At 33.3% G+C, this 17,878-nt stretch overlaps 2 protein-coding genes across 3 annotated transcripts; both read left to right on the plus strand.

Moving 5' to 3' along the window:
* Positions 1 to 585: 585 nt before the first annotated feature.
* On the plus strand, positions 586 to 9,025 carry GCP1 (glycoprotease 1). The gene is made up of 13 exons (XM_028260080.2): positions 586 to 1,296; positions 1,417 to 1,461; positions 2,688 to 2,762; positions 3,051 to 3,147; positions 3,386 to 3,476; positions 4,840 to 4,889; positions 5,174 to 5,364; positions 5,497 to 5,582; positions 6,068 to 6,143; positions 6,315 to 6,398; positions 6,564 to 6,678; positions 7,404 to 7,492; positions 8,187 to 9,025. Exons 1-13 carry the CDS (start codon positions 1,000 to 1,002, stop codon positions 8,319 to 8,321), a joined length of 1,431 nt encoding a protein of 476 aa, XP_028115881.2. The 5' UTR covers positions 586 to 999; the 3' UTR covers positions 8,322 to 9,025.
* Positions 9,026 to 10,411: 1,386 nt separating this feature from the next.
* On the plus strand, positions 10,412 to 15,499 carry RAD51C (RAS associated with diabetes protein 51C). Of its 2 annotated transcripts, XM_028260083.2 has the most exons (9): positions 10,412 to 10,645; positions 12,241 to 12,339; positions 12,726 to 12,848; positions 12,987 to 13,020; positions 13,100 to 13,170; positions 13,268 to 13,491; positions 14,260 to 14,391; positions 14,846 to 14,912; positions 15,011 to 15,499. In XM_028260083.2, the coding sequence occupies exons 1-9, from the start codon at positions 10,534 to 10,536 to the stop codon at positions 15,184 to 15,186; spliced, it is 1,038 nt and encodes a 345-aa protein (XP_028115884.2). In that variant the 5' UTR covers positions 10,412 to 10,533; the 3' UTR covers positions 15,187 to 15,499. The 2 variants fall into 2 exon arrangements, with proteins under 2 accessions (XP_028115884.2, XP_082772729.1); XM_082916603.1 differs by lacking the exon at positions 12,987 to 13,020 and having other exon boundaries at positions 10,420 to 10,645; positions 13,114 to 13,170.
* Positions 15,500 to 17,878: the final 2,379 nt, after the last annotated feature.

Consider the following 17,878-nt stretch of genomic DNA (forward strand, 5'->3'; position numbering starts at 1 on the left):
CTCTCCACATAAATTATCCAATTAAATAAAAAATACATTACTCACCATTTTTTTTCTTTTATAGTGTAACAAATTTTTTCTCTCTCAATGTTTGGGAATCCAAGTTTGAGGCTAAAATAGCCTCAAACACTAAAAAAACCAAATATCCTCAAATAGTATCCTAAACCAATGATTAAAAAAAAAGAAAAAAAATGTAGCTCGGCAGTGGGGCAACTACACGGTCACATTAACAGTGTACTGACAGGCTACCACTGTCACAATGGCTGGCAATCCAATTGTTGGTAAATGACAATTTTACCTTTTTAGACCAATTTTGAAAAAAGTCAGGTTAGAGACAAATTTGTTATTTTAACCTCAAATATCATTTCAAACACATTTTTTAATATAATAATTAATCCAAAATTCAACCCAACTTCCTAAACACAAAAACTAAAATCTATATCTACATCTATATCTATATGTATATTAAGGAAAATAGGGTTTCTAAATCCCAAGTCTTGTGGAAGTTCCAATCTTAATTTTCTAATTTTTTTTTTTTAAAAAATCTCAGCATTTATTGATTTGGTTAAAATCTGTTGATCAACATTTATTAATTTTTTCACATCCACATGTCTTTTCACATACCTACATTTTATTGATTTGATCAAAATTTTTAATTAGCATTTAAAATCTCTTCATACAAATAATTATAAATACAACCCGTACATAATTACTGCAGTAGCCTTTTTAATTTTTTCTATATAAATAATAAAATTATTAAATTATTTTTATAAAAAATCTTAAAAAATATAATTTATATATTAAAATAAATTAAAATAAATATAAATATCTATAATTATTCAAACGGATGATAAGCTGGTAATCATATAACAACAAAAATAAAAAATCGCTTCCCAAACACCCCGTATCTCCAAACACTCTTCCCCTCTCGCCTGTTTCCCAATCCACACACACTCTCTCTCTCTCTCTCTCTCTCTCTCTCTCAAAGCATCATCAAGTATGGTGTCGTCGTTGGTACCGGTTCTTTCGTCCACAATTTCCCGCCTGAACTTCCTTCCAAAACCCTCCTTTTACCACTCCCTCAGAGCTCTCAGTCTCACAACACTCCAATTCAACTTCAAAGAAACTAGAGCCACTCTCTCTCCTCCCAATTCTTCCCTCAATTCTTCATCTTCCTTACTCTCAATGTCCAATTTGAGTTCCCCAAAGCCCCAAAATGAAAACCCAGAAACTGTATCTGATAATTTGGTCATTCTGGGCATTGAGACGAGCTGTGACGACACTGCCGCTGCCGTAGTAAGTCACACACAAACACACACTATATATATGTATATATACTACTGTTATTCACTTCATGGGTATGGTTTACTTTGTGGGTTTGATTTGAGTATTCATTTGTTTATTGTTTGATTTTAGGTTCGGAGTAGCGGTGAAATTCTCAGCCAAGTTGTGTCATCTCAGGTACAGTCTTTGAAATTTTAGGTTTTAGGGAATTTTGCTTGCCTGATATGTATTATTATTATTATTATTTTTTTTTTGAATGTGCGTTTGTTCCCTGATTAGTATTGTAACCATTGTACTTTTGTTTGTGTGTGTATATATAATACTAGATGGGTGTGCGCGCTATGAAAATTAACGAGTTGAATGTAGGAGGAAAAAAAATAAAACCTGAAAAGTCATCAAAATTTGAAATTTGAAATCAAAATCTGAGGTAGTTATATAGAGGTAGTTGTAGAGTGGCAATTTGGGAATGGGAAAAGTGTGACACTTCACACTAACAAAGAGTTGTGTGCTTTATATAATAGTATAGATAGTATAGAAGTATAGACTAGAGGCGTGGGTGCACATTATGTGGAACTTAAATAATCATAGCGGTTATTTGAAGTAGTCAAGATCTTAGAATCGTGGCAATTATTATGTATATGGGTATTTTAGGTATACAAAAGTTGTGACATAGCTCCTTCTGAGTTGTGTGCTTTATATAATTATATAGACTGCTTACCCAAAAAAAGATAGTTTTTATTTTTCTAGTATTGCCTATAGTTTTGTTTTGATTCTAATTTTAGGTTTGATTTTTTTTGTCCTTACTGTTATAAATTTACTCGGTAACTGCAACTTGCTAATCCATTTGGTTCAGATTTGGATACCTGCAATGTGTGTCATTTTTGGGTGAACAATTTTTTATCCTTTTTCATTTCGCAGTACTTCAACAATTAGAATTTCTACTTTGGCTATTTTTGTCTTCACATAATATGTAACCAGCCAAGCAAATACTTCATGTGAAATGGCAAAATATAATCTGGCTAAACACACCCTTTAATGTGTATGTAATTTTGTAACTATTGAGTGAAGTTGAGTTAATGGTGACGATTAATACCATAGGTTTCTAAAAGTGGCCTATGTTTGACTTAGGATGGTTCATATCTGTGGGCTGTTGTTCTTTAGCGGGATTGGTGGTGTAAAGATGTGCTTCTAGTGCAATTTAGATAACATTTCTCTATTCCTAAAAGGCACTAAAAGGCTGGTTATATTCTATTTTAGAACTTGCTATGCAGTTGAAAAACAGCGTTGGTATATTGTGATGGTTGAGTGCTGCATCCAAAAAAGAGATTTTGCATACATCATCAATTATTTATATTTTGCTTGAAATATGGCTTCCACTGATGTTAAACTTTAATTTCATGAAGGCAGATTTGCTTGCTCGATATGGAGGAGTTGCTCCTAAAATGGCAGAAGAAGCACATGCTCAAGTGATTGATCAGGTATCAGATTTTCTTCGTATGGGGCTGCATTCATATATACTTCCTTGCCTTTTTGTTATACTTTTATCCCTAATGCATTTATCAGTTTAGGTTTTCGAAACATTTGCTGTCATGCCTTCATGTTACTTGCCAACTCATGCATTTATCTGAACAAATTTAGCTGCTTAAAGACTGACTGTTCGCCTTCTCTCCTCTCTTTCTCTTCCTCATCTGATTTTGGGGCTGGAAACATTTGCATTAAGCATGTTGTGATAGCACTTAACCAGAATCTACACTTTGGGATTGTAGGTAGTACAGGATGCACTTGATAAAGCTAATGTAAAGGAGACGGATCTTTCTGCAGTCGCTGTCACTATTGGTCCTGGTTTAAGCCTTTGTTTACGTGGTAATTGATTTTTGAAACCATGCATTTGGTCGTTGTTTATTGCTTTGTTGTATTTTCTACTTGGATGTGTCAGGATTAGTCGCTGAAAAAAAAAAAGATGACCCAGTGCAGTAGGCTCCCTCTAAAGCGGGGTCAGGGAGGGCAGTGGCTGACTGTAGGAGAAGTGTAACAGGCTTAAAATTTAATTCAGTTGTGCTACTCAGTTGTATGACACGACTTTGGAAAATCTTGCTTGTAGTTGGTGTGCAGAAAGCTCGGAAAATTGCTGGGACTTTCAATCTACCAATTGTTGGTGTCCATCACATGGAGGCTCATGCTTTAGTGGCCAGGTACAATTTAAACTAAGTGGAAATATTCAAGTTCAATGCAAAACTAAAAACAAGGATTGAAATGAATTTTCATAACTGTATTCATCTGAGATGGATTCAAGTTTCTACTGACATTTTATGATTCATTTACAAGTGGTTTCTGTACTTTTTTAGATGGTTTAAATGGCTTGAGGAAATTTTTTATGCTGCCATTTTTTTGGGGGGGTTGAAAGTTGGTTTACCTTCTCTTTGGTTTTGATGTTTAAGCTTTCTGACACACCTGCAAGTTATATGATTATATCTACATAATGTGCCGCCTAGGACATGAAGTTGAACAGTAATTTTTGCATCCACAATTTCTGAATCATTTTAATCTATATTTGTCTATTTTATGATGTGCTTTACAGAGATGGCCATGTGTATTGTATCTCTTTAGATACTATATGGGTATCTTCTAAGATTTAATTTACACCTTTCTTTAGTTACACTGTAGAATATCTTCTAATTTTTTTTTAGAATATGCCTTTTTTGATTGTATGCAACACTTTTTGCAGAATTGTGTGGCAATGCCAATCATTCTTTAATATGCCATATGCAAAATCTCTCTTTACTATCTAAGGATAATTGTTATTGTTATTTTTAATTCAAATATCTTAGCTTGCATCTCTGTGATTTATAGATGGGCTTTGATAGCATCATGTTTGACGCTTACTAGGTGGAACAACTATAATTGCTTAGTAGAATGGATACCTTTTGAGAGGCTTAGTTTATAGAGATAGTGGGGCATGTTTTTCATACACAGAGGAGTATGGAACATGTCACATGTCTTTGTTTTCATGTGAATATTTTTTTCTCTAAGATCGGGCAAGGTGCAACTCTCCTTGAGGGAGGATCAGACGAGTGTCTAGGCATACCGCTGAACTCCTAACTCTAGCCACTGAGCCAAATAACCCCATAGATCCTGCATGTGCGTCACAAGGTGGTTCTCGGGTGCCCCATGACTTCAGTGTTTAACACTAACCCTGAGGGAGTCCTAGGTCCTACTCTTGACCTCGGCATGGGAGCATTAAGGTGCCATTAGAGATTAAGGACTGAGGTGTAGGAGAAAACACACTAGGATGGAGAACCACTTGGCTTGGTTGAGGGGGGAACTGGGCATGTTATTAGGTGGAGATGCACTTGATTGGGTCGGGGAATGATGAGTGCACCCAAAATAGCCTTCTGGACATTGAATGCCTAGGCTTGAGGCTAAGGCACCATGCATCTTAGCCTTGATTCTCCTGATAGTAAGTGCAAACTGAATTGTTTGTTGTGCTATAATTGAGTAAAAAATAAAAAATGTGTTTACACTTAATGCTCGTTAAAATGTATTTCTTTTGTCTAGGTTAACAGAACAAGAGTTGCAATTTCCTTTTATGGCGCTGCTTATCTCAGGTATGAAATTTCTAATCTAGTAATTTGTTTTTGTCTTTTAGTTTGTCATATGAGTTTGTAAGCAATAAGCATGTCTACATGCACTTGTGGGGCAAATAGACATGAAATTGCTTTTACTGATAACAATAAAAAATAAATAAAAATAAAAAGCCTTGTGACTGTACATAGGCAATCGTTTTAGACAATGCTGTACTGTGCCGTTGACTATAAGCTTTGTTGCTTTATCTCTTTTGACTCATTTGGTCTGAAGCTTATGATGCTGTATTTACTTATATATTTCTTAGGCGGACATAATCTTCTAATTCTTGCACGTGATCTTGGCCAATACATACAACTTGGGACAACAATAGATGATGCAATTGGTGAGGCATACGACAAAACAGCCAAATGGCTTGGCCTTGATTTGAGGAGGAGTGGGGGCCCTGCTGTAGAGGAGCTTGCTCAAGAGGGTGATGCAGAATCAGTCAAATTCTCTGTGAGTAATTTTCATTTACTTTACGTCTCTCTTGCATCTAATGCATATACTTTTTGAGTTCTGTTCTACAACCTTATCATTTACTAATTTGATATTTGCATTCAGTAAAATTGAGCTTTCTTTGTTTCTTAGGTTCCTATGAAACAACATAAAGATTGCAACTTCTCATATGCTGGTCTGAAGACCCAAGTGAGGCTGGCAATTGCATCCAAAAATATGTATGTAAATTATCTCCAAAAAAAAAAGAGTCACATTTTCCCCCTTTTTACTTGGTTTTCCTATTTAATATGAAACATTTTCAGTCACTTTGCATTTTGAATTCTTTAACTGAAACACCTGTAATCATTAGTGTTGTTGCTTCTCTTCCACCTTGTCCTCTTCTTCTGTTGGTAAGAAAATGAGAAGTAAAGAAATGAAATTACCGACTCCTATTAATCTGTTGTTTAACAGAAGTTAACTGCCTATAGTTTGACCATGTTTGTTTCTTTGTGATTTTTCATTTTTGCATGAGAAGTTTGAAAAACTTAAAATTTACAGATTACTGCCCCTAGTTCATTCTTATTGTATTTGTTTTATTGGATAAAAATAAATGTAATGCTTCAATAGAACCGTAACATGAAATTCCAGCACATACTTGATTTCTGAGGGTGGTTGTTTACTGTATATCTATAAATCATGATGTAAATCATATGTGGATTGGTAGCAATGCTGAAATTCCCATTTCTTCAGCAAGTAGTGAAGACAGACGTTCACGATCTGACATTGCTGCCTCTTTCCAGGTAATTTTTTTTTTTTTGTGTGTGTGTGTATGTCTGTATATGCATTTGTGGTATCTTTTGTCTACCGAAGTTCAGTGAAAAACAAGCAATAATAATGTCTTCTACATTTTACTCGGACGTTTATATTTTAATTTTTTATTATCCAAGTATCTATGAAGAATTTTGCTGCAGCGAGTTGCAGTGTTACATTTAGAGGAAAGGTGTGAACGAGCAATTGAATGGGCATTGAAGATTGATCCTTCTATAAAATATTTGGTAATCTCTCTCTCTCTCTCTCTCACATTGTTCGTGAGTGTAAAATATTTGGTGATGTCACAGCAATTTCTCCATTTTGTGTTTATTGCAATTCATCTCATTGACTCTCTCTCTCTCTCCAAATTGTTGCCCATGAAACCAAACCTTTTCTGTTGGCTGATGCAGGTAGTTTCTGGAGGGGTTGCATCAAATCAGTGTGTCAGGGCTCGACTTAATCATGTTGTCACGAAGAATGGCCTGCAACTTGTGTGCCCTCCTCCTAGTCTTTGTACCGACAATGGTGAGCAATTATTTCATAATGTTGTCTCACATTGTAGTAATGCAGTTGTAAACGGGTGCCTCAAAAATGCAATGTGAAGTTCCAAATTCCAATAAACCCTTATGAACTAAATCGTTTGAGAAATGGAATTTCAAAATGAGGGAGGAAAGAAATGGGTTTATGATGAATTTCCTCTTCTTTCTTTCTTTTTTATTTTTCTTTTTCTTTTTTTTAGTTTGTGTGTGGAAACTAATTGGAATTAAAATGAAATGATTTCATTGTCCAATTTGGTTTGACAAGAAATTGGAAACGAATTTTTTTTTTATAGATAATGATGCCCCCATGAGCTGGTAGGGAACTTATAAGAGCATGAAATCCTACCATTTTTTATTGGATTTGAAGATGCCTTTCTTCAAGTCCTCACCAAATCAAATCTAATTTTAAATTCCATACAAACTAAGCATATCAAATTCCATCAAATCCCACCAATTCCAAACATACCATTAAAGGGAGATGATTAATGAAATCCACATGGACATGGAAAAGACTTCTCTGGTTTTGAGTCCTCTTTTCATGCTCACCTTACTGAATGAATACAGGTCTACATAAATATTCTTTCAGTGTAAGCAAGCTGGAATATTAATATATGCAACTCTTTTATGTAGATCTATGATATAGAAAGTTAATATCAGGTAAGCTGGGCTTGCCACCATACAAAGGCTAACATCTTGTTCTCTTCTGAGTAGGTGTAATGGTTGCTTGGACGGGCATTGAGCACTTCCGAGTGGGAAGATTTGATCCACCACCACCTGCTGATGAAGCTGAAGATACTATAGTATGTTTTTCTATGATTGATTACTTTGTGAACTTTTAGTTTGTGGCAATATCATTTCATTTGGTTTACCTAACTCCACAAATGTTATAAAATAGAATCATTGAGCATCGTGCAAACTTCTTAAAAATAGAAGCCAAAATGTTACTAGTGTTAGTTTTGAGTATTTCCTTCATTATCATCATTTTCTAAGAAGTACAAATATAAACACACAGACACAGACATGCCTGCATGACAATTTTTTAAAAAAGCAGGACACACGTCGGGGGACTCGTGCAATATATGTAATTTTATATATATCATATATATAAATATATTATTGAATAATAAAAAATATATTACATAACATTAATTCTTATAAATTTACACTGTTTTTCTTTTATCATTGTATTTTACAGTTATTTTGTTCAAACTTATAATTAGTTTTACGTGTGTCTAATCAATTGACAAGTGTATCTAAACAATAGTCACGTGTGTCTTCCAAGTGTCTAGGTTTTGAAAAAAAGTGTGTAAAAAAAATGACACATTAGGTGGTGTCTTTCATTAGAAGTTAATTTGATGAAAGAAATGATTAATTTTTTTTTTCAAGAACAAATCACACCAGCTCAGATTGGAGTTTGTTAAGCATTTATTTCATTATTATTTTTTTTTGTTCTAATCTAATATCTAATCTGGGCATGTTTGCTCTATGAATCAGCTTGATTTGCGGCCAAGATGGCCACTGGGAGATGAATATGCCGAAGGAAAAAGTGAAGCACGGTCACTGAGAACAGCCCGGGTTCATCCATCTCTTACGTCTCTCATCCAAGCTTCTCTACAACAACAATCATAGTCCGTATATCAATAAGTCTTCCATATTCTTTATTTGAGGATCTCTCAAGTAAAAATTATTTCTTCGGATTACACGGTCTCTGCTTGTGGTAAAAGTTCATCCTTTTTGCGTGAACCTTAGTTTGAGCATTGGCATCAAGCAATGTTTTGACACCCATCTGGGAAGGCATTTAAGAGTTCAGAAGGGTTTATTGGTAGCGAAAATATTTTTCTAGTGCTCTAAATCGAGCCACCGCCACAGCTACCATATCACTGCCACTGTTACTGTCACAGGGTTAGGTTAGGTGAGTATTAGGTTTTGAGAGAGAGAGAGAGAGGTGTCATACTGATGTAAACTTTTTATATTTGAATTACTCCCTCTGTTCCAAAATAACGGCCTCTTTTGGAGAATTTAACTTTTTTTAATAGTACAATTATTGCATTTGAAAAAAGTTAATTTTTCAAAATTACCCTTTTGATAGTACATTTTTTGAAAATATTAATGTCATAATTGTACTTTTTATATTGTTTATTAATTTAAAAGAAAGGCAAAATAAGAATTTATATTATTTTTGTACTTGATTTTTGAAGAGGGACTAATATTTTGGGACAATGAAAAATGGAATAAGGGACTAATATTTTGGGACGGAGTATGTGTTTCAAAAATATTGGAATAGTGGTTGTTAAAGTTTGAGATCAAATTTTTTTTAATTTCTAGTGGCCACATTTTCTTTTTGCAAATGCAAATTTTGAAATGGGTTAAAGTTTTCAATTCCATTTTATTTAAATTTTTTTTAAAGAGTTTTGTATTTTGTCTATCACCCTGGATTTAAAGTCACGTTCTGAACAGAAGAAAGGACTAATTAATGCTCAGGAGGGAAGTGGTTGAAAGTGGGATTTAGGCTCATATTTTGTTAAAAATAAGTTGTTTTTTTTTTCAATTTTAGAATAAGTTTTCGAAATTTATAATAAATAAATAAATAGAAATTAGTAAATAAAAACTAAAAAAATAGTGTTATTCTTAAAAAATGTAAATCATGTGAAGATGAGAATTTTATTTATTATTATTTTTTTCATTAAATTATACATTCCAACTTTGGATTGGAGACACGGAGTTTTTTTATAAATATTCTAAAAAACAAACAATTTAGAGAATTGGTTTACTTTTCAGGAAATTAACCTATTTTTTAAAATGTAATTTTAATTGAAATTACATTTTCAATATGCACTTTTATCTTGAAATTGCATGTTAAAAATGTAATATATCTTAGTGAAATCCATATCACCATAAATTACATTTTCAACATGCGATTTCAAGATGAAAATACATGTTGAAAATGTAATTTCAATTTTAAAATCACATTTTTAAAATGCGATTTCAAAAAGTATGTTAGTTTTCCAAATAGATTAAAAAGTGGGTTAATTCTCTAAATCATTATTATTTTTAGAATATTAAAAAAAAAAAAAACTCTCGAGACATATATATATTTCTAAATTTTAATTCCTAGAAAAACAAACCAATAAATTTGTTTATACTCAAAATAAAAAAAAAATAAGGATAAATTACAAATAAACCCTTTGACATTTATTTAAAATACAAATCGCCTCCTATTATTTTAAAAATTATATTCTACCTTATAATATTTCTAATTTCATAATAATTTTTTTTATTAATAAATTATCAAGTCAAATAAAGATTTATTCTAAGTAGTTAAAAGTTAATTTTAAAATTTTTTTTTCAAAAAAAATAAAAAATAAATAAGGAAATAATATAACTCTAAAGAATGAAAAAGTCAATAAGCCTTCGTTTAAGATGTATGTTAACTTTTTTGCTTTTTAGTTTGTAACTATTTTAGGTTAAGGCTAAAAATTCTTATTTGAGATGAGTTTTTGAGTTTTTTTTTATTTTTAAAAGAGAAAAAATAAAATGATTATGATTTAGATGTGATATTTTGTCTTATTAATTTTTTAATTTATTTTAACCTTGATTGAAAATTTCATATTTTAATCAAAAAGTTAAAAAATTACTATAAATTATCACATGCTTTTTACTTTTTGTTATTAAAATATCATATTTTTTTTATCTAAAAAGTTTATGCCAAACATATGCTAAACAGGACCTAAGAGAAGCTACCTTCAACAATTTATTCCCCAATTTCCAAAATGATGTGAGCGCGAAACCGCTATAAAGGGTTTCAAGAGAGGGAAAGTAGAGAGAGAGAGAGAGAGAGAAAATGGAGGTATTGAGGCTAGCAGTATCAGCAACGCAGAGAGGGAAGCTGATATCAGCAGGCTACACTTCTCTCTCTTCACTCTCCTCCCTCTCTCCCTCCGACCTTGCTCGAGGTACCACTTCCTCATCGTCAATATTCATATACATATACTTTGTAAATATATATATATATATATATATATCATACTTCGTTTATGAAGGATGGTATTGAAATTGGTCTTATTACTTGCTTTGTATGAATTTGATTTTTAGTGTACAAGTGATTGCCTATCAACTGTTTGATATTTTGCTCAAGTATGCTCTCTGTGAACATAACTCTTCCAATTTCTATGTATTTGGGTATGTTTTGATTCTTTGGTCTGATCAACTAATAACCCACTAATTTATATTTATAATTTAATTATTCTCCAGAGAAAATAATTTTGGGTGTTCTAATTTTTTTAATGCCTCCTTGTAATTAATTGAAGTTGCTGAAGAATTTATAAGAATTCGTTTTGATAGTATAACCTCCCATGTAGTTTATGTAGAAATGTTTTTCTTACTCGTTAATTCCTTACTTTCATCTATTCTATGTGTAATTCACTGTGCTACTTCCATATTCCAATTTCCAAATCACCCCAGTGCCTTTGCAACCCTTTTTTTGTTTTTTTTTTTTGTGTTTTGACAACTCGGTTTCTGGCCCACTAGACCGACTAATCGGGGGCCATTCCCACTGTCAACTGGGAGGGGGCCCAATTAAAGCCGGAGTAAAGCCCCCGTATGGACTGACCCCCAGAAATTGTTTGCACCTAGTAGGTTTTGAATTTGAGACCTTGAAGGGAGCACACCCCTAGGCCAACACCTTGGAGTTCCTTTGCAAGCCTTGATTGTCTATATGAAAATGAATTACATTTTCAGTTGGCGCAATTCAATTCCATTTCCCTGAATGTTTTGTAAACATTTTAAGCAACCAAAACTGGAATTGTTTTCTATTAATGTATTCCATCAAAATATGTGGAGCCTAATATGTTTCAAATTTTGATTACAGTGTTGGTCAAGTATAGCTGAATTTGTGTCATTATTGTTCCTTCATTAGTTGACCTCTTATAACAATGATTGTTTATGGATGCTTGTTTTTTCTACTTTCGGAGTTGTGTGGGTGCAGCAGGGAGGGGTGTGGGAGGTTCTCCGGAGTTGGAGTGGGGGTGAGGTTGGGAAGCAGCAGCGCAAGGCTTGGGCTTTGGCTCCTTTGTGCTTAATGTGGTTGTTGTGGCTAGAGCAAAACAGGCGTGTTTTCCAGGGAGTTGTTCATTTTGTATCCTGGTTAGAAGACAGGTTTCTTAAAGTTTTATGTGGTTGGGTGTCAGGGCGAGTGGATCCAGATTTGTTTACTTTTTTAGATTTCATTGATGATCTAATTGGCTAGTTGGTTTTCCCTTTTTGTGTGTAGGTTCCCGTTTTTGTATTCTTTAGCATCTTCTTGATGCTCATTCTTCTATAAAATTTATTTATTTATCAAAAAATGACAGACTGTTTATGTTGTAGACTTGCAGTCCATTGAAGTAGACTCTCTCTCTCTCTCTCTCTTCATTGCTTTTCTTTCCCTGGCAATGACTCCGTAGAAGTATTTTGTGTGGTTTCTGTATAGTTGACTATCAATTGTATAGAATTGTTTTCATTTTTTATGATAACTAACTTCTTTATCTTTGTTTTGACTATCATTAAGCAGATCTGCAAATTTCAGAGAGTGAGGCTTCTGAAATTCTGAAGGCTGCATCACATTGTGGTAGACTGGACAATTCTGATGGAAGTCACGCTATTGTTACTGGTATTTACTCTATTCTTGTAATATAATTCTTTTGTTTTGTCTGTCCCTTTACTTTTCATGAATTGAAAGAACTTTTTGCTGTTTTGAATCAAGCACAGGGAGTAGTCATGGCATGTTGTTATAACACGAGTCAAGGATAAGCCTGCTACTAGTATAATTATAAAGGAATGTAGAATTGGAACAATTACTACTAGATGAAAAGTTTGAGAACATCCTTGTATTCTTTTAGCAAAACTTTCATTCAGTATTGTGTTCAATTGAAATGTGGTTCACTTGAGCAATGATTTATGTTTCTTTTCCTTCATCAATCATTTCCTAAACATTAAATCTTTTCTTTATTTTCATTTTTAACATTCAAGTAGTTTCTTACATTACATCTTATGTAGGTGCACAGACTGCCTGGGACATGTTCCATGAGGAGGATTTGTCTAGATGCATTACTACTTCCTGTGCAGATTTGGATAACATCCTGGGCGGAGGAATAAATTGCAAAGAAGTAACTGAAATTGGTTAGTTATCTTTTCCTTTATTTTCCCATTATTACTATGTCCTCTCATTGGTTCATTAAGTTTGTAGGTTCATTTATTGTGCACATACACTAGACTTGTCTTCTGCTAGTGAAGAGAGTGCTTTCTTGATCTTGACAGGTGGAGTTCCAGGCATTGGTAAAACACAATTAGGGTACATGTTGTTGCCATCTTAAATTTGTATGTGTTAATTTGGGTTTTCTTTTGCCATTAAGATATAATAGAATTTACAGGATTCAACTTGCAGTGAATGTTCAAATTCCAGTTGATTGCGGTGGTCTTGGAGGCAAGGCAATTTATATAGGTAAGTGTCATAACATAAGTTCATGAATGACCTGCAGATACTTACTCCACTGTTCTCCTTACTTTGAGTTCAAAATGTTTTGCTTTTCTGTTTGTAGATACAGAAGGCAGCTTTATGGTGGAACGTGCTTTACAAATTGCTGAAGCATGTGTGGAGGATGTGTTGGAATATCGTAGCTTACGGAAAAATTTTCAAGCGTGTCAAGTTCAGATGCAGCCCAAGGATTTCCTAAACAATATATTATATTTTCGCATCTGCAGTTACACAGAGCAAATTGCTGTGATCAATTACTTGGAGAAATTCATCTTGGAACATAAAGATGTAGGTATATAATGCATGTGTTTCTTTCAAATATGTGCCATGTAGCATCTTAGTGGAAGATTGCATCTGTCTGGTTTTTGTATCTTACAAATTATAGGCAATTCTGTGCTCTCTTCTCATGATGATTTTCTCTTAATCCATGTTCCTTAGCTTACCAATTGATTTTTGAAAGTTAAAATTTTCACTGTGCTATAACTTTCAGATTGGCCTCAACATTCAAAATTTCAATGATAACAATTAGAGTAATCCCATTTCTTACCCCATTTTATCCATCCTAGACACAAGGCAATGGGTCCCACATTAATAAATGCACACAGGACCCACTCAATTGTGCTGGAGATGAAAAAATCTAGTAAGAAAAGAGATTATAATATATAGCATTTTCCTAACAATTACCATGAAAACACATGCATCTTCCTAATTTTGTTTTGCTGGATGGCGAAAACATTGTTTATGGATTTGCAAAAGATTGTAGTTGTCTCAAATTGGAGAATATCATCAATTGCTTTTCCTGGCTACATATTAAATATGTATATACATTATGTTTCTTCATCTATATTTCTCTTCTCTTTCTAATATTGGGAACAAAATATACCTAAGCCTCTCATTATGAAAACCTTAACAACCCATTGATATTCTGTTGTTTTGACTCATTTTTTATAAGCAAAAGCTTATTTTCTGACTGTTATTATTGTTACTTTGGTTTCCTGTAGTATATATGTTGTTTATCCTTCATGTCACTGTTTCAGTATCCTAAGGTTTTCACAGGTTAAGGTCGTTATTATTGATAGTGTGACTTTCCACTTCCGTCAAGATTTTGAGGACATGGCACTCAGAACTAGATTACTCAGTGGAATAGCCTTAAAGTTGATGAAACTTTCAAAAAAGTACAGTTTGGCGGTAAGAATTTTATGTCTGTCAAGTCATAAACTTTATTTTTATTTTAAATTTTTCAAGCCAGCCCAAGTTTATGGAATTTCAATTGGTCGGAGAAGAAAGTTGTATATCAAGTTTTCCTTTTGTTTACAGAAGATTTTTTTTTCCTCTTTTGATATTTTATCAATTTGTTAATATGTTTACCAAGGCCCCTGGAGAAAATTATTTTCAGCATACTACCAAAGGATTAAAATCTTGGTATTTTTGCACCCATTTGTCAATTGCCTTTTATAGGATTATACTTATTCAGAGTCATATATATTATGATTTTATTATCATCGCCGAAACTTGTCATCTACCGAATGCCTGTGGTAAATTACTCGTGTATAGTTTATACTTAATAAATGAATGCACATTTTCCCACTATTACAGGTTTGTTGTACTTTTTTTAATCCTTTTCTCACCCCCATCAAAACAGGTTGTTCTCTTGAATCAGGTGACTACTAAATATTCAGACGGTTCATTTCATTTAACCCTTGCACTAGGTAACCTTCATTCCAATTGGATCCAACTATCGTGCTGTCTAATTTGTCTAACAGTTATTTGTTTTTTTAAAAAAATTTATTTAAATCATGCTCAACAGGTGATAGTTGGTCACATGCCTGTACTAATCGGGTGATTTTGTACTGGAATGGCAATGAAAGATATGCATATATTGACAAGTCTCCCTCTCTTCGTTCAGCATCAGCACCATATTCTGTGACAGGAAAAGGTATCCGAGATTCTGCTTCAAACTATAAAAGAATCAAAATGATGTAAGTTTCCAGTTAGATTGAGCATTGCCCTCATTTGCTTCCTAATTCTCAAGCTTTTTGAAATCAATGAGAGTGAACAAAAAAATTCTATGAGGTTTTGGGTTTTGCATTTGTTTGTTCTTAGCCAGTGCGTTTTTGAGAAACAATCTCTGCTTTCCTAGTGATCTGTGTAGTCATGGACAATCTTTAAAACATCTTTATTCGCATTGGATTGCATAACATGCCTTGTTATTGAAAACATATTATTGTAATGCATGACATCAACTAACAATGTGTATATCATTTGGCAAATCATAAAATGTATCTATTATCTCAAATTTATCATGAATCAACTCATTAAATAGGACAGCATACATGTGTGGCAACTAAGGTTAGCTGTTCATTTTTGTTTGGAACTATGTTACCTGGAACAATTACGTGGAACAGGAACGTGATACGTCACATGCTTTAAAATGTAGTACGATAGGAGTAAACTTGTATATATTACACTTGAGAATTTGAGGTATTTTTAGAATAATTTTCTTTTAACTATTTATTAGCATCTAATAAAATGTATTATTACTTTTTTTCTTTTTTCTTTTTTCTTCTTCATTTTTGATGTTTTTGTCTTGTCAAAACATAAGTCACCTTAGATTTTAATTCATTATATTTGATTTTTTTTTTTTCCTTCTAAGGTAACATTGACGTTGTGTTTGGTTTGAGGATTTGGAAAGGGAAGGGTAAAGGAAAAAGATAAAGATATGTAAAAGTAGATGAAATGTAGGTATATTTTATTTATATTTCACCTACCTTTTCTTTTCTCTTTGCAAATCTCTTTTCAAATTTCCCAACTAAACACAATATTAAGGAAATATATTGAAAAAACTTTTGGGATTGTTTCAGATTATTAAATTTACCGTTTTGAACGAAAGCATACCATGTTTTGAAACGTGCGTACCAATACATAATTCATTAGGGAATTAGTATTTTCTGATAGCACAAGTTTGGAAACTCGTTTTGAACTTTCATTTTTCTTAGAGACTGCTTTGCTGTGGATTTGTAGAGGAAAATAAAAGGAAAGGGAAAATAGAAATGAAGTGAGCTAATTTTTTTTCCTCCGGCTCAAATATGCCCTTTTCCCATTTGGCTAGATCGTTTGGCATATCATTGAAAAACTCTGTTCTTAAACTGAGCCTCACTGTCTCATTTGTTGACAATTCTGTTTCTGAACTCATTTTTTCTGAAGTTGTGCTTGGATGTTGAATTCGTCGAGGGAAAAGAAAAAGAAAATTTTCATAATGTTAGCTGCTCGAGCAAATCACTCATAATTGATTTCTAGAGTGTACATAATCATACATTATAAGCATTTTACTCAATAATGTCAATGTGGTCCAAATTTATTACCCCACCACAATTCATTGGGACCACCTTTGTTTTAATTTATAGGCCATGGGAATAGACTAATTCGACAAACAAACATGACTTCGGACTCATTTGGCTACTGGCTTCTTTTTTTTTTTATTTATTCTAAACATATTAATTTTTTTCACTTCAAAAAAAAATCAGAAAGTTAAGTTGTCAAACGGGTACTTGAATTTGAATTGCATGTTTTTTTTATTCTCCATAAACTACCGAACAAAGTTTATGGGTATGTAGGTGTGGACACATTATAATCTGCTTTGTGGTTCTTTTGGGCATCTAGATTTGCATCTTCTGGATTATGGTTTGGTACTTCCTTGTTCACTGAATCGGACTCTGATTTTTTTGCATGAGATTTAGAAACCTTAGTTTAAGTTGAATTTGATAAACATTTAGGGGAAACAAAAACATATTTACACAATGTTTTGTAATATGTTTGGTCTTCCAAAAATGTGTTTATTTGCTTTCTACAGGTTATAGAGGAGGGAGGAAGGAGTTAAATTTGTTTTCAAAATAAGTGATATATAACAAAAAGAAGTAACCATGATTTATTCTTTGTGTGTAAATATTATTTTAAAAATCAGGAAAAAAAGAAAAGAAAAGGAAGAGACAATGGTATCAAGGAGGCCTTGACTTACTATACGAATGAACTAATGAGTTAAGCATATTCGATTTAGATGTCAAATTATTTGGACACCATTTTGGGTAAGGTTTTGGTGGAAGAGAAAGCATCCTGATGGGTAACACTGTCATTTTACATAGGAGAAGAAAATATTAAGTTTAGGATAATTCTATTAACACACCACTAAAACTTTCACTATACACTAATTTTTCAGTACCCACCACACATATTTTCAATTCCTTAATTTCTTCTCATTTACAACATCAATTTTTAAAAAAATTCTAAATCACCCTTATCTTCTTTTAACTCTGAATCCCAAACCTAAACTAACCCTAACCTGTCTGTGGCCACCGTTGGCAGCGACCGCCACTACCCCTCTCCTCCTTACCTTCTCAACGCAGCACTCCCCCAACCTAGATTTAGACCCACCACCGCTCCCTCTTCTTCTTCTTCTTCTTCTTCTTCTTCTCTTCTTATTCTTATTCTTCTCCTCATCGCAACCCACCGCTGCTGCCATTATCTCCCACCATCGCTGCCAGATCGCGAACCGCTCTCTGAAAACCCTACATCTAGGGTGAAGGTTTCGAGACCGGCTGCGAAACACACACACACACAGAGAACAAAGAAGAGAAGAAGGAGGTAGGTCATTGGACTGCAACGGTGCTCGTGTGATGGA

This window comes from Camellia sinensis, chromosome 2 (assembly GCF_055761805.1).
Source record: "Camellia sinensis isolate YWXY chromosome 2, ASM5576180v1, whole genome shotgun sequence".
NCBI classification, from domain to species: Eukaryota; Viridiplantae; Streptophyta; class Magnoliopsida; order Ericales; family Theaceae; genus Camellia; species Camellia sinensis.

Coding starts and splice junctions, on each gene's coding strand:
- GCP1 (XM_028260080.2), top strand. CDS start 1,000: ATGGTGTCGTCGTTGGTACCGGTTCTTTCGTCCACAATTTCCCGCCTG. Junction 3,148..3,385: donor TTTAAGCCTTTGTTTACGTG/GTAATTGATTTT, acceptor TCTTGCTTGTAG/TTGGTGTGCAGAAAGCTCGG. Junction 6,679..7,403: donor TAGTCTTTGTACCGACAATG/GTGAGCAATTAT, acceptor TCTTCTGAGTAG/GTGTAATGGTTGCTTGGACG.
- RAD51C (XM_028260083.2), top strand. CDS start 10,534: ATGGAGGTATTGAGGCTAGCAGTATCAGCAACGCAGAGAGGGAAGCTG. Junction 13,171..13,267: donor AGGCAAGGCAATTTATATAG/GTAAGTGTCATA, acceptor TTCTGTTTGTAG/ATACAGAAGGCAGCTTTATG. Junction 14,392..14,845: donor CAAAAAAGTACAGTTTGGCG/GTAAGAATTTTA, acceptor CCATCAAAACAG/GTTGTTCTCTTGAATCAGGT.